Consider the following 13847-nt stretch of genomic DNA (forward strand, 5'->3'; position numbering starts at 1 on the left):
CTGTCCTGAAGGTCCAAACCTCTTACTGATTTCCAGCATAATCCATCTGTGAAACCATATATCCCACTACAACCTACTTTTCCTTTTCTCTCTCTACACGCTTCCATCTCTCCGTCCTCTTCTCTAATTCCTGGGGTCAGACTACTAAGAGCCCTTTCACTGGGGAGCGTGGAAGCTATGGCTCGGCAGCCAATGACGAGGTGATTAGTCTCACCTCCACGGCTGCTATAGGGGAGAATCGCCTCTTTCTGGGGCAAATTGGCACCGGCTCATTAGTTTGCTGAGCGTGATATCCTGACCCTCCTCCCCACGCGGTCCCCTCCACCCCACCCTCTACTTGTTGTCTCAAAGATTTCATGTCTTGCTGTGAGACTTCTGTGGCTGAGAGACTGTAAACAGCAGAAGGGAGAAGGGCAGAGGGGAACAGAAAGGGAAGAAGGGACTTCGATGTCAGCGCTGGATGCTGGAAACATCCAACTCAGGGAGGTCGTCACACACCTCTAAACTCAAGATATCTGCAGGTTGGTGCATTTGATAGAACTGAATGATGCTTCCACAATGCCATCATTAAAAGGTATTTTGAGGTGTAGTCAATTAATGTATTAATATATTGATTGATTCTCCAAGGTATGAAAGTGTAAGGCCTCCTCACAGTGTCTTAGAAGTCACTGTTTCCAGTTTGTGATGCACACATGTTGTAACAGAATGCATTGCTTTTCAGCACAGATTAATCTCTACTGGGAAAAGCCGATCTGACCAGCCGGAGAGGGAAAAGAGAAGTGAACAAGGGGTGTGAGTGATAGCACAACTTCTGAGGCGTTCTTCTCATTTCTGTCTCCTTAACCACAGATCAAAAGAAGAGTGTTTCCAGCACACACGCCGTCTACATTCGCAGTGCAGATTTGGAGTTGATCCAGGATGCAGTCCTACTTTGCTCTGCTGCTGGGGGTCCTGGCCTCTGCTGCTCAAGGTAAGGCCTGTCAAACATCCTCTACTGAAATGGGAGGGAGAGGATTTTGAAATGTGTGTTGTGTCACTGTGGTTTTGGAGAGCTATTGTAGAGACTATCCCACTTTATCACAGCAGAAATCAAAGCAATAATCTGTAATAACAGTGTAAATGAAAGAGTAGCCCTCTGACAAATCAAAACATGAGGGATATTTTTTAATTCTCACATTGATTTGAAAGAGCGCATGATACAAGGACTGACAGTATTTGGATTTAAAATGTGTTTAAATCTGTAAAGGGTTTGTTGGTCAATATTGGATTAAATTAGAAAAAAGTTTTTGAATTGTGATGAGATGAATTTTGCAAAAAAAAAAAAAAATTCTTCAGTATATCCTACTCTCCAACAATTTTGCGTAATAACCCACAATTGAAATGCAAAAATAACTTTATTTTAACCTAAATTGTTTTCTTTTCTTCATGATGCTCTACTGATATTCACTTTATCATGACACATTCCATGATATGAACTCACGGTATGCAGAGAGGGAGGGAGCAGAAATGGTGCTGTTCTAAATCTGCGATTTGACACTCTATTTTGTCTAATAAGCAGGACAACTGTCTGCGGCATCATGAGTTGTTTTTTGGGCTCGTTCTTGTGATTTTTTGTGTGTCTGTTCCGTTACACCAGTTATATGGGTATCGCCCGCATGGCATCAAAGTGATTTCACGTCATTTGCATTTGAGAACATAAAGGCATCTATTATTTGGTTTAATTATGGCTGAAAGAATTAGCTTTGCTTTCTGGTGCATTATGAGGCGCAATCCAAAATGGGGTCATTTTGAGATTTGATGAATAGTTCAGTTAGATGTTTGAAGAGTGACTTTAGGGAAATGTAACTGTTAACATTTACTGTTTTGCTTAATCAGGATGTTCAGAAGTAAAATAATGCTGATCGGCTTGAGACAAAGCTAGTTTCCAAGTCTCCAGGTCATTTTGTGTGCTGTGGTGGATAGAAAAAATGCTGAACATGGAATCTCAGTTCTGCTTCAAGATTCAAAACACACTTTCCAAGCTTCTCGATAGACATTTTTCTAAGCACTGAAATTAACAACACAACACAAGATGATAAAAACACAAGCCTGGCTATTCACAGTCCTAGATACAGTTTGTAGATACAAAGCTAAATGGGGGAACTTAAGGTTAAACACAAAAGACACACTGAATCTCTCTACAGTGACAACAAGTTCCAGACAAATTAAAGTGGTCCAACTCAAAACAAACCGTACATCTAGTGAACTATCCAGCCTGAGGTTCTACAAGCTTTCATGATCTTCGGCAAGTTGTTTGGAAATTTCAAAGGCAGCATTGTTCGTCATCCTCTCACACCATCGCCATGACTGTGCTTCATCACTCCCTGAGGGAGAAAATATCTTTATAGCAGCTGCTCTCTTAGCATTACTCCTCATAAAACTGCCTTTTTGATGCCAGTTTTTCCGATAAAGTGCCTACAAATTTAACTCTCTGTGTCATGCTTAATTCTCCAATGTGTATCTCCTCTCAGTTTTGGGTTGAAGAAGAAGAAGGCCTAAGTCAGAGCAAATACAGTAAGGGGTTTGGAGCTTTAGCTACAGTTTTTCCCATTCCCATCCCCAGTGCTGTGATTGTAAGATCAGAAAAAGCAGAAGTGAGAGGGATTGAGGGCTGCTATTCAGGTCCAAGTCTTCAATCTGTTTCCTGAGGCCATGAGATCACGTCCTACGAGTCCAAGATAACTCTGAATCCAGGAGTCGCCAAGATGGCTTTCAGTTCTCCTCAGTTATCGTGAAATGACCGTTAGAGAAAGAATGTCTCCATCTTTCCTTGGGAAAAGTAATTAACCAACCATTAACTGACTATTACTGACCTCAAGATATAGGGAGAACTAGGTAATGTGATACATAGAAATTGACAACAGCTGACAAATCCCTCCGGTAGGGTGAGAAACTTGTAACCTTGTAAATGTCAGCTTTTCAGGAACTAAGAAAAAGACTTGTTTTTATCTTGACAGTTGTGCATTTAGTGATTTAGAGTTAATCCAAATGGCTTCATAAGCCCAAGGGTTGTAGACATTTCTCATCCTATACAGGACCATGTGATCCTTCAACTGAAGTTAAATATGAAACTCCTCATGAATGGCCACGTGAAAATTTTATTTAAGTTCTGACTTTATTCTACAATACTCTTAAAGAAATAGTTCACCCAAAAATGAAAATTCGGTCATTATCTACTCATTCTCATGCCAGTACAAACTCGGGTGAGTGTTTTTTTCTTCATACAATTTACCTGGAGTTCTCCAGGCTCGCTGCTGGAGGAGCTTCTTCCAGTGAATGGGGAGTGAATGGGGAGCTGGACGTTCTGCTTCAAAAAGGGCAATACATGTCCATAAAATTACTCCATAAAGCTTGTGTAGTATAATCAAAGTCTTCTGACGACTGACGATCGCTCTATGAGTCGAAAAAAACGTAATTTGATCCATTATTTCATGAAAATCCGAGTCGATCGCCATTGCATGTACTTCCGCATTACCAAACCTCACGAGGCCACCGTGGCCACGCAAGGTTTGTGTGTGCAATAGTGCGTGACCTCCATCTCGTGAGGTTTGGTAATGCGGAAGTACATGCAATGGCGATCGACTCGGATTTCATGAAATAATGGATCAAATTATGTTTTTTTTCGACTCATAGAGCGATCATCAGGAATCAGGAGACTTTGATTATACTACACAAGCTTTATGGAGTAATTTTATGGACATTTATTGCCCTTTTTGAAGCAGAACGTCCAGCTCCCCATTCACTGGAAGAAGCTCCTCCAGCAGCGAGCCTGGAGAACTCCAGGTAAGTTGTATGAAGAAAAAACACTTACCCGAGTTTGTACTGGTATGAGAATGAGTAGATAATGACTGAATTTTAATTTTTGGGTGAACTATTCCTTTAAGAGTATTGTAGAATAAAGACAGAACTTAAATAAAATTTTCACGTGGCCCCAATCCTCTTCCATAGGTTTTCACTCGACAGCGGTGAAATGCCACAATACTAGAGCAACAGCATAAAGTACTACAGCAGCAATATCCCCTAACTAAAAAAAACAATCATTTTCTTTTATTTGTTCTCTTCACACCTTTCTGTCTTTCTTTACGCTCTTATGCCTGTTTGATGGTAGCGCATTTCTTAAAATTAATTAATTCAATTCATTAATTCGTCCTTAGCAGAATGGAGGCGCCCTGTGATCAAGTTCAACTCGAAGGTGGTGGTGGGTCCTGAGGTGGTGGTCACCCCCGGCACCCCGCTGATTCTGAGGTGTGAGGGCGACGGCCCCGTCAACTGGCAGACGAGGCTAGCCAAACACAGACGCTACGTGTCCAAGACCAACGGGAACATCCGTACCTTAAGGGTGGAACGTCCCTCTGCGGAATTCACCGGCACATACAAGTGTTTGTACACTGCCGGGCCGCACCGAGTACGAGAACTGGCCTCCTCAGTGCATGTGTACGTAAAAGGTGAGCTGGGATAAAGGAGTGTAGGTGTGTGCAGAATGTTAGGATAACCTTCCTCATGTTGAGTTTGCACAAGCCACGTCAAGCCACGTCGTCTCAAGGTTTAGAAATCCTTCCTTAATCTGTCTTCCCCTTCATCTACACCAAGGAATGAGGATAAGGAATCATATCTTTCACCTGGATTCACCTTGCCAGTCTATTTTAGTGAAAGAGTAGTCCTAATATGTTCTACACAGAGTATAACAGGAGTGATTGGATGGACCATTGTCCGTCATGCATCTCTTCAAATGGTTATATCTAACACCATATTAGATATCTGTGTTCGTCTATTTCTTTAGCTTTTGGTTATCGTATTTCCTATGAGTAAATCATGCTCTAACACATGCTCTCCATCCCTTTCTTCACCAGATCCCAGCCGTGTGTTCTGGACCAGCAGCACGTCCCTGCGGGTGGTGAGGAAGGAGGGCGAGGACTACCTGCTGCCCTGCCTGCTGACCGACCCAGCAGCCACGGACCTGGGGCTTCGCATGGACAACGGCACCATCTTGCCCCCGGGGATGAACTTCACCGCTTACCCGCACAGGGGCGTTCTCATCCACAGCCTCCACCCCAGTTTCAACGCCGACTATGTCTGCACAGCCAGGGTCAACGGGGTGGAGAGGACCTCCAAGGCCTTTTCCATCAATGTCATTCAGAGTGAGAGCCACCTTGGATACTAAGCTGAAAGTGTGCATATGTTTGTTTGGAGTTCTGTCAAAGGTGCACGGCTTAACACTCATGTATGATTCCCTGTTCCCTGTCCCTGGTCTGTCAAAGGTGCACGGCTTAACACTCATGTATGATTCCCTGTTCCCTGTCCCTGGTCTAGGGCTGCGTTTCCCACCGTATGTCTTCTTGGAGAAAGAGGAATATGTGCGTATTGTTGGGGAGGAACTCAAGATCCGCTGCACCACGCACAATCCCAACTTCAACTACAATGTCACCTGGAAATACACCACCAAAATGGTCAGTGTGAGAAATTCTGGGACTGCTTGTGACGATGGCAAAAACCAACATTTTAACCTTGCCTGTTGCTTTCTCTCTCCACCTTCAGAAGTCAACGGTTGAGGAGGAGGTTCGGTCCAGCGGGGAAAACCGCCTAGACATAGAGAGTATCCTGACCGTCCCTGCTGTGGACCTCACGGACACGGGGAACATTTCCTGCATCGGCACGAACGAAGCAGGGGTAAACAGCTCAACTACATACCTGCTGGTTGTAGGTAAGCACAGCACCGGTCACACTCACTCACTCACCAACACAAAGCCAGGATACGCCTAAACAAACTCAGACATCCCTTGAAACTTGAAATGAACTACGATTCTACGATTAAAAAGCTTGGAACGTTTATTAACCATTCATAAATGATAATAAACTGATAATAAACGTCTCCTTATCTTTTTGAATAGACAAGCCCTACATTAGACTGTTGCCCCAGCTGTCCCCTAAGCTGGCCCACCAGGGTCTCTCTGTGGAGGTGAATGAGGGAGAGGATCTGGAGCTCAGCGTGCTTGTGGAAGCGTACCCCCACATTATAGGCCACGGCTGGGACACGCCAACGTCGCCCAACACCTCCACACAGGAGCACAAGTTCATCAGATACAACAACAGGTGCAACAACTGGAGGATAGTACAGGCAAAAATGGTCTCAAGAGAAAGATACTGTATTGAAGTGGAGAAATTCGAGACAACAAGCGTTTCGATGGCCTCTTTTACACCCTGTATATCATGCATGCTTATATCTTGTTGTTCGGAGGTGTGTAAAAAAAACAAAAACAATCAAGTGTACTACAAGACGAGGAAGCTACACCGGATTTGAAATATGCTGGCACTGCATTCTGGTTCAATCTGACACGGAACACCAAGGTCAATAGATTCCCTCAGGTCATGAAACTACTGTTATAGGGAAGAGGGGTCTTCTCTTTTTAATTCAGTGGCGTACTTCACGATGATGCATAGGAACTGTCTGAATGCAAACCGCAGGATTAGTCACCACAGCCTTTGTAGACATTCCTCTTTTTGTCTGGTTAAAGATCCTTTACGTTTTGTGTTTTTTTGCCCTGTAGATACCATGCTACTCTACTGCTAAAGAGAATGAATGCCCAGGAGCAAGGCCAGTACACCTTCCATGCCAGGAGCAACATGGCTAATGCATCCATCACATTCCAAGTCCAAATGTATCGTAAGTGGCGTAGTAAACACAAATCACATCAGTGTCTCGGTCTTTCTCGCTATTTGGATAAGTGGGTCACTGACTTCCCCTTCATTTTCTCTTCATCGGCAGAGAGACCTGTTGCCGTGGTGAGATGGGAAAACATTACCACTCTCACTTGCACCTCATTTGGCTATCCTGCCCCCAGAATCATCTGGTACCAGTGTTTTGGAATACGACCCACGTAAGTATCCCTGCATAGGCTAGGCCTTGGAGACAGTCATGTCATAAACTGTGTATTACATGGTAAATTGTAGTCATTTAGCAACAATGAGTGACAATGTCAGTCCTGCTCAAAGACACACACAGGACAGGGAACCTGGCTGTTGATGGACACACTGGCTGCTGCAGGGATTGCACCTGTGACGTTTTGGTTACGGAACAGTTTCTCTAACCACTACACCACCATGCTATGAATGTGTTTCAATGGGGCAGGTGCAATGAGAACACAACGGGGCAGGGCATGCAGATGCCAATCCCTCTGCAGGCTCCTACAGTGGAGGTCCAGAGGGAGGAGTACGGGGCGGTGGAGGTGGAGAGCGTTCTCACGGTGGGGCCATCCAGCCGCAGGATGACGGTGGAGTGTGTGGCCTTCAACCTAGTCGGGGTCAGCAGCGACACTTTTGCCATGGAGGTTTCTGGTGAGCATTGGATAATCTGATGATAAGTTCATTTTCAATAGGAGGTCACGCACAGTTGCTCTATTTATTTGTTTATCTTGTTACATAAAAATGTATGATGCTCATGAGCAGAACTAATCTGTGGATCATACAACTGTGTTTTTATGGATCAGTTGCTCCTTTGTTTTCAGATGAGCTAAAACATTGTAAATGCAAACATCATAAAAAGACTAACTAGGGACATTAGAGAACATTAAATTGTAAGACGCGCTCTGAATGTAATAAGTGTTTTACAGTCCATGTGAGTCAGACTAAGTATCACTGGCCTATGACTAACTATTTTTGTCTTTCCCTGATTGGCCAGATAAGCTCTTCACCTCCACCCTGACTGGAGCAGCAGGCATTCTGGCCATCCTCCTTGTGCTATTGGTCTTTCTGTTCTACAAATACAAGCAGGTAGGGCTACCTGCATACTTACTGTACAGTGCATGTGCCATAGCATATGTTAGACTCACTTATAAACTATTTTTTAGACATCCACACATTGCTGTGGGAAATTAGTTACTGTTTATGTTGATTTGATTTCCTGCTATTTTCCTCCTCCTTTCATTTTCAGAAACCAAGGTATGAGATCCGTTGGAAAATCATTGAGGCAAGAGATGGGAACAACTACACCTTCATTGACCCCACTCAGCTACCTTACAATGAGAAGTGGGAGTTCCCACGGGACAAGCTCAAGCTAGGTTTGCAGCACATTTTCTTAAACGGTCACTAAAATGCTCTCAGTGTAACATTTTGAATTACTTACCATTTCAGAGCATTAAAGAAAGCATGCGTTGTGAAAATAGACTGTAACTAATATAGCCGAACAGACTGGTTTTAATTTATATTGATGATAATTTCTCATATTTATGTGGCTGTCTCTCCAGGGAAGATCCTGGGTGCAGGAGCTTTCGGAAAGGTCGTGGAAGCCACAGCCTACGGTCTGGGAAAAGACGACAACGTGATGCGCGTGGCTGTGAAAATGTTAAAAGGTCAGCAGATGTAACTACCTCCTATATAAGAGAACTTAGTTTACATGAGAAAGTTGGAGTGACTGGCAAAACCGGGAATGTTCCAGATAAAGTGAAAACTCTGTCTGATTTAGGCATTTGAAAATGTTTTCAGGGTGTGTGTGTATCCCTCACAAATATAATTATCTTACTAGCAAGACAACTTTGTTATATTCTGCTGCTTTTCTTTGGAACAAATAACCCAAAGCCATTAAAGAAATTGATGGAGTGGTAACTGTGGTAAAAAGATGGTGCAGTAATAGCGTAGGGCAATCTCTTTTGGTCAGTGTTTTGTGTCATGGTTGGAACCACACATTTAGTGTTATTGTTGGTTGTAAATTTCTTTTCTAGAATGTGTTGGGCTGTATGTCTTTTTTTTTTTTTTAATTATATGATTCCATCTTATAATTCCATTAACCCCTTTCCATCAAGGCCCACAATGGACATAAGCTTACCAGCTTTATTGTGTTATCCTTCACAATTTCAGATTTTCCCATGCTCTGGTTTCTGTTAATTGTTTCATAAATCAAATCCAATCAAATCAAATCAAATAAGCCACGTAGTGAAATCATAACACATTTGGTTCACAAACTCAGATAGCAGGCTGGTGCTTGCTTACAGTCTGGGTTGTCTGTCTCTGCAGCCAGTGCCCATTCAGATGAGAGGGAGGCTCTGATGTCTGAACTGAAGATCCTGAGCCACCTGGGACACCACAAGAACATCGTCAACCTGCTCGGAGCCTGCACTTATGGAGGCAAGGCAACATTCTGCTTAAACATTTGTGTATTATCTTGTCAAACGTTTGTGTTTTTTTTTAAGTGTCCTAATACTGACTGTTCCTTCACCAGGACCAGTGCTGGTGATCACAGAGTACTGTAGCCATGGCGACCTGCTGAACTTCCTGCGCCAGAAGGCAGAGACATTCCTCAACTTTGTCATGAACATTCCCGAGATCATGGAGGAGTCCGGAAATTACAAGAACATCTGCAATCAGAAGCAGTTCATTCGGAGGTACGGCGGGCAAAACTCATGGAGAGTCTAACCACAGCAACTGTGCAGTTTTGTGAAGAGCTTTTACTCACTGTTAACATATCTGTTTCTGTCTCTCTCATTCTCTCCATCATCAACAGTGACAGTGGGATCTCTAGTGTATCCTCGGGCAGCAGCTACTTGGAGATGAGACCCAGCCAACAGCCAATCAAATCATCTCCAGGTACTCAGTAAATAGCTGTGAAAGTCCCAGGGAAACTTACAGGAATCCTTTGAGTATTAGTATTAAGTATTAGTGTCTTATTTCTTGCTACATCCAATCCTATATGCTAAATGAGCGTTGTGCCTGTCTGCCTTGATGTCTAGACTCTGTGTGTGAGGAGAGAGGTGATTGGCCGCTGGACATTGACGACCTGCTGAGGTTTTCCTATCAGGTGGCTGAGGGCCTTGACTTCTTGGCAGCCAAAAACGTGAGTGATTTTACCGATGAGAGGGTCTAAATGTACAAACATCTAAACATGGGAAGCACTGGTGTGTTAAATTGCTGTAGTGTCCATACCATAAGGCTATAAGACTACGACCCAGAAGACAAACACACCATTGGGTTTCAGATAAAAGCAAGCCAAGTTGCATAAAAAGGGCAGATGGTTATGTAAAGCAATATATGAAGGGATGGAGGGGCGTTTCCTGTTACATTCTTCCTATTGACTTATCTTTATAACTTCACATTGTTTTTGCTCATAACTCTTTATGCTATATTTAGACAGACTACATCTTCTGGGCACATTGCCTTCTTTGTGTGTGAGAGTGAACAAGCGGAGACATGCTGTGTGTCTGTGCTCAGTGTATTCACAGAGACGTGGCAGCTAGGAACGTGCTTCTGACCGACAGCCGAGTGGCCAAGATCTGTGACTTTGGCCTGGCGCGTGACATCATGAACGACTCCAACTACGTGGTGAAGGGCAATGTAAGCAAGCGCTGATGACGATAACGTAATATAATAAACTACACTGCTGTGAGAAGAGGCTTGTTGGAGTAGACTGGAGCCAACGCTGTGTGAACACTTGGTTAAAAACACTTTTTGTCCACATGTGAAGGCACGTCTGCCGGTGAAGTGGATGGCTCCGGAGAGTATCTTTGACTGCGTGTACACCGTCCAGAGTGACGTCTGGTCCTACGGCATCCTCCTTTGGGAGATCTTCTCTCTAGGTCAGAAGACGTCCATACATCCGCTAACATTTAAATCCTCACTTCCATTCTGAGTTCTCTGTTTTAAAATGATCTTTTCTACCAGGCAAGAGCCCTTACCCCAGTACGGCTGTGGACTCCAGGTTCTACAAGATGGTGAAGTGTGGCTACCAGATGTCCCGACCAGACTTTGCCCCTCCTGAGGTGTAAGTTTCAAGTCAAAGCCTGATTCATATTAAGATGGATCACTGTTGCTTATTTTCCATACATGCAAACCCCTTATATAACTTTCAGCAAGATCCCTTTTTTCACAGCAACTCTTCCTCTGAAATAACACCCAAACATCATGAAGTACTTTCATCATTTCTGATTTCAGAATACTTGGTTCGAGTTTTCCCTGAGCTTTAACACCCCAAAATTTAATAACCCACCACCAAAATGAGAAAATAAAGAGAGTGTTTTTCCCAGTATCTCCGAGGCCCCTTACATCTGTGTGTGCTGATTCGCCGTGGCTGTCACACCACCCGGAATAACTGCGCTGTGGAAACGGAGGGGACTGAATCTGAGTCAGGGCCTAATCATCTGTTGTTCTGTTGTGCAGTAGTGAGTCAGGCCTCAGTTCTGCCTGTTAGCCACATGATCTCCAAGCTGCGGCCCATGTAACTGCTATTTCACGGCAGCCAGATAAGACTGGAGGGATAGGCGTTCTTATGAAGGGGTCTCTTATCAAACTGCGTCACCACCTCCATAAGCCTCTCCTTATTTGTTCGAATCTGGCTTAATACAGCCTCTCGTTTTTACAGGAGCAGTTTTGGGCAGTTTCATGTGAAGATCTACTGCATAGTCTCAATTGTACACATCCGAAAAAGCAGTGAAATTTACATGTTTATAAATGTTTTGGATTTCCTCAAAATGCATGATCTGTCTGCTATCCACACTCCAGACGCTAAAGTATGATTCACTTTTGTTTCAGGTACATGATCATGAAGCTGTGCTGGAATCTGGAGCCTACGGAGCGCCCAACCTTCAGCAAGATCAGCCAGATGATAGAGAGACTACTAGGGGACCGTCCTGACCAGGAACAGGTGAGTGGAGTGGAGCAGGTTTTACTTACAATGCTCCAGACCAAAACAGTTCCTTGTTCCTACTAACAAGGAACATGACATATGATGCTTGAGCCAAGATGTCTTGAGAAGCCCCATGTTTTTTCATTTAATTTTCCCCAAATAGACAATAGTGCATAAGATTCACCTGTGCTGTCTTGAAAAAACATCTGTCCTTACAAAACCCATTATGCAACTGGATTTTTTTTAGATAAATCCTATTTGAGTGTTGTTCCAAAGGAGTTATCCACAAGTGACACCAATGACTGGCAGCAAAAAAAACATCTATATTAGACAAATATTGAAGCTTCAGGTAATGATGCTAGAAATGAAGTCCTGTTACTTCGTTGACTAGTAGGTATACAGATTGTTTACATCATCAGTCTGACATGAAGTTAGTCAATTATCCGGGACGCTGTCACTTGTCCAACCATAACATTAACCTGAAGCAGAGCCATTGTTCTCCTGGCAGGAGTTTCACCATCCTAATGCTCCCTCTCCACAGCTAATGTACCAGAATGTGCAGCAGCAAGTCACGGAGGGTGAAGCGTGTGACGAGCCCAAGTGCAGCGACGGCCCCTGTGACCAGTCTTGTGACTACGAGGAAGAGGAGCAGCCTCTGATGAAGACCAACAACTACCAGTTTTGTTGAGAGCCTAACGCTCCGTCAATCAAGCGATGAATTATCAAGAATCGTCAAGAATCCGGGATCAGCTCTGCTCCCTCGGCGAAGCGGCACAGCCTGTTCCACGCCTGGATAGTTGCTGAGAGTTGGAGTTGCCTTCAAAGCTATTTTTTGCTGCCTGGGTCTGTTTGCCAGACAGACAGACAGGCAGCTGAAGCAGGCATGTGACTTGCTTCTTCGCAGACCATGACTAGAAATTGCCACGTCTAGCACCGACCTCTGACATGAAAGGCAGAAACATGTCATCAAATGACGCGTGTATCCAAAGCTGTGCCTTAATATTTTATCCAAAGCTACTTATTCACTCCCCGACTGTTTATTATGTGTTCTGTTGTGCATTTAGGGAATCTCTCCTGTGAATTTGATTAACCAGAAATAATCGGTTACTGTACATCCAGAGGAGAATGCATGTTTGTTTGTTCATTCTTCTGACAATGTTCTTATGTACTGTACACAATGTTTATTGTTGCTTTTTTTAAAAATGGCATGTTTTTGTGGTGTTTTCATTCACTGTTGTCAGCAGGTTCACTTCCGTACCAGATTTTTTTTCAATGCGTATACGGTTTTTCAAAGGAAGCAACCCAACAGTTAAAACCACTGGATTCAAGACACTGCATCTACGTGAGGTGTTCCTATTATAATGTTGTACAGACAAAGTAACATATATTTTATACTCTGATGGACATCACCTTATTTAAAATCCCCCCCAAGTGCTTTTCCTCGGTTTAAACATGCTAAATCGACCATGGAAAAGGCTTTTTAGGCCCTACGTCTGAAAGAATGATCATATTGTTTTCCCTCTGTGCTTTAGTCACAGCTGTATTTCTTGTGACACTGCCATGATATCTGCCAGTTGATGGCAACATGTGATTGTTCCCCTCCAGTCCAATTAATTAGCAAACAGTGTTCAGTGTGATTTAGTAGCAGGGAGTACAACTGAACTGAGCAGGGAAGTGTGTCTGGATCCGTTATGGATCAGATGAACGATGTTTTATATTTGACAGTGTGAAAGACGATGTTTTTGCTCGGCACAGTTTACTATTTTTATTTCCTTTTGAGTTAAGACTACTGAGTGGTTTGATGTAAGCTTCGTAGACGTCTATATGTAGCAGTCAGCCTACACTGCCCAATGGTGATGACTTCAGAATGACATGTAAGCCAAATGTATGTAATGTAAAAGTATAGACTGCCAATTTGTATGAGATCAGCCATTTCAAATGTGCTTACAGCTGAGTGAAATGATGTGAGATGTCTATGTAATAATGTATATATCTCATGATGTAAATCAAGAATTGTTTATGAATCTTTATTTTCACTTAGGTGTTTTAGAGTAGATGGATAGTAGTACATAAATATTTCATAAATGTTTTGTGTGGATTCTGTGCAAATGAGCAAATCAATGCAAGATCTGCAAATCAAATGACTGGAAAATTGCAGAAGCTTTAATAAAGCTATATTGTTGAAATTTTGGATTCCAAT

At 43.2% G+C, this 13847-nt stretch overlaps 1 protein-coding gene across 1 annotated transcript; it reads left to right on the top strand.

The window, feature by feature from the left end:
• The first annotated feature begins 391 nt into the window (after positions 1-391).
• Positions 392-13596, top strand: csf1ra (colony stimulating factor 1 receptor, a). Its single transcript, XM_071905878.2, has 22 exons — positions 392-521; positions 850-970; positions 4194-4484; positions 4890-5177; positions 5350-5486; positions 5575-5740; positions 5928-6129; positions 6585-6700; positions 6803-6914; positions 7166-7371; positions 7715-7806; positions 7967-8093; positions 8280-8384; positions 9046-9156; positions 9251-9413; positions 9533-9615; positions 9759-9862; positions 10237-10359; positions 10490-10601; positions 10687-10786; positions 11554-11665; positions 12189-13596. Exons 2-22 carry the CDS (start codon positions 919-921, stop codon positions 12333-12335), a joined length of 2949 nt encoding a protein of 982 aa, XP_071761979.1. The 5' UTR covers positions 392-521; positions 850-918; the 3' UTR covers positions 12336-13596.
• The last annotated feature ends 251 nt before the right edge of the window (positions 13597-13847 follow it).

The sequence above is a fragment of the Centroberyx gerrardi genome, chromosome 16, assembly GCF_048128805.1.
Source record: "Centroberyx gerrardi isolate f3 chromosome 16, fCenGer3.hap1.cur.20231027, whole genome shotgun sequence".
Taxonomy (NCBI): Eukaryota; Metazoa; Chordata; class Actinopteri; order Beryciformes; family Berycidae; genus Centroberyx; species Centroberyx gerrardi.

What these genes read in the sequence shown, in the direction of transcription:
- csf1ra (XM_071905878.2), top strand. Translation starts at nt 919, where the DNA reads ATGCAGTCCTACTTTGCTCTGCTGCTGGGGGTCCTGGCCTCTGCTGCT. An exon ending in AGTGCATGTGTACGTAAAAG is followed by an intron (nt 4,485 to 4,889) that starts GTGAGCTGGGAT and finishes TTTCTTCACCAG; the next exon opens with ATCCCAGCCGTGTGTTCTGG. An exon ending in GACTTTGCCCCTCCTGAGGT is followed by an intron (nt 10,787 to 11,553) that starts GTAAGTTTCAAG and finishes CTTTTGTTTCAG; the next exon opens with GTACATGATCATGAAGCTGT.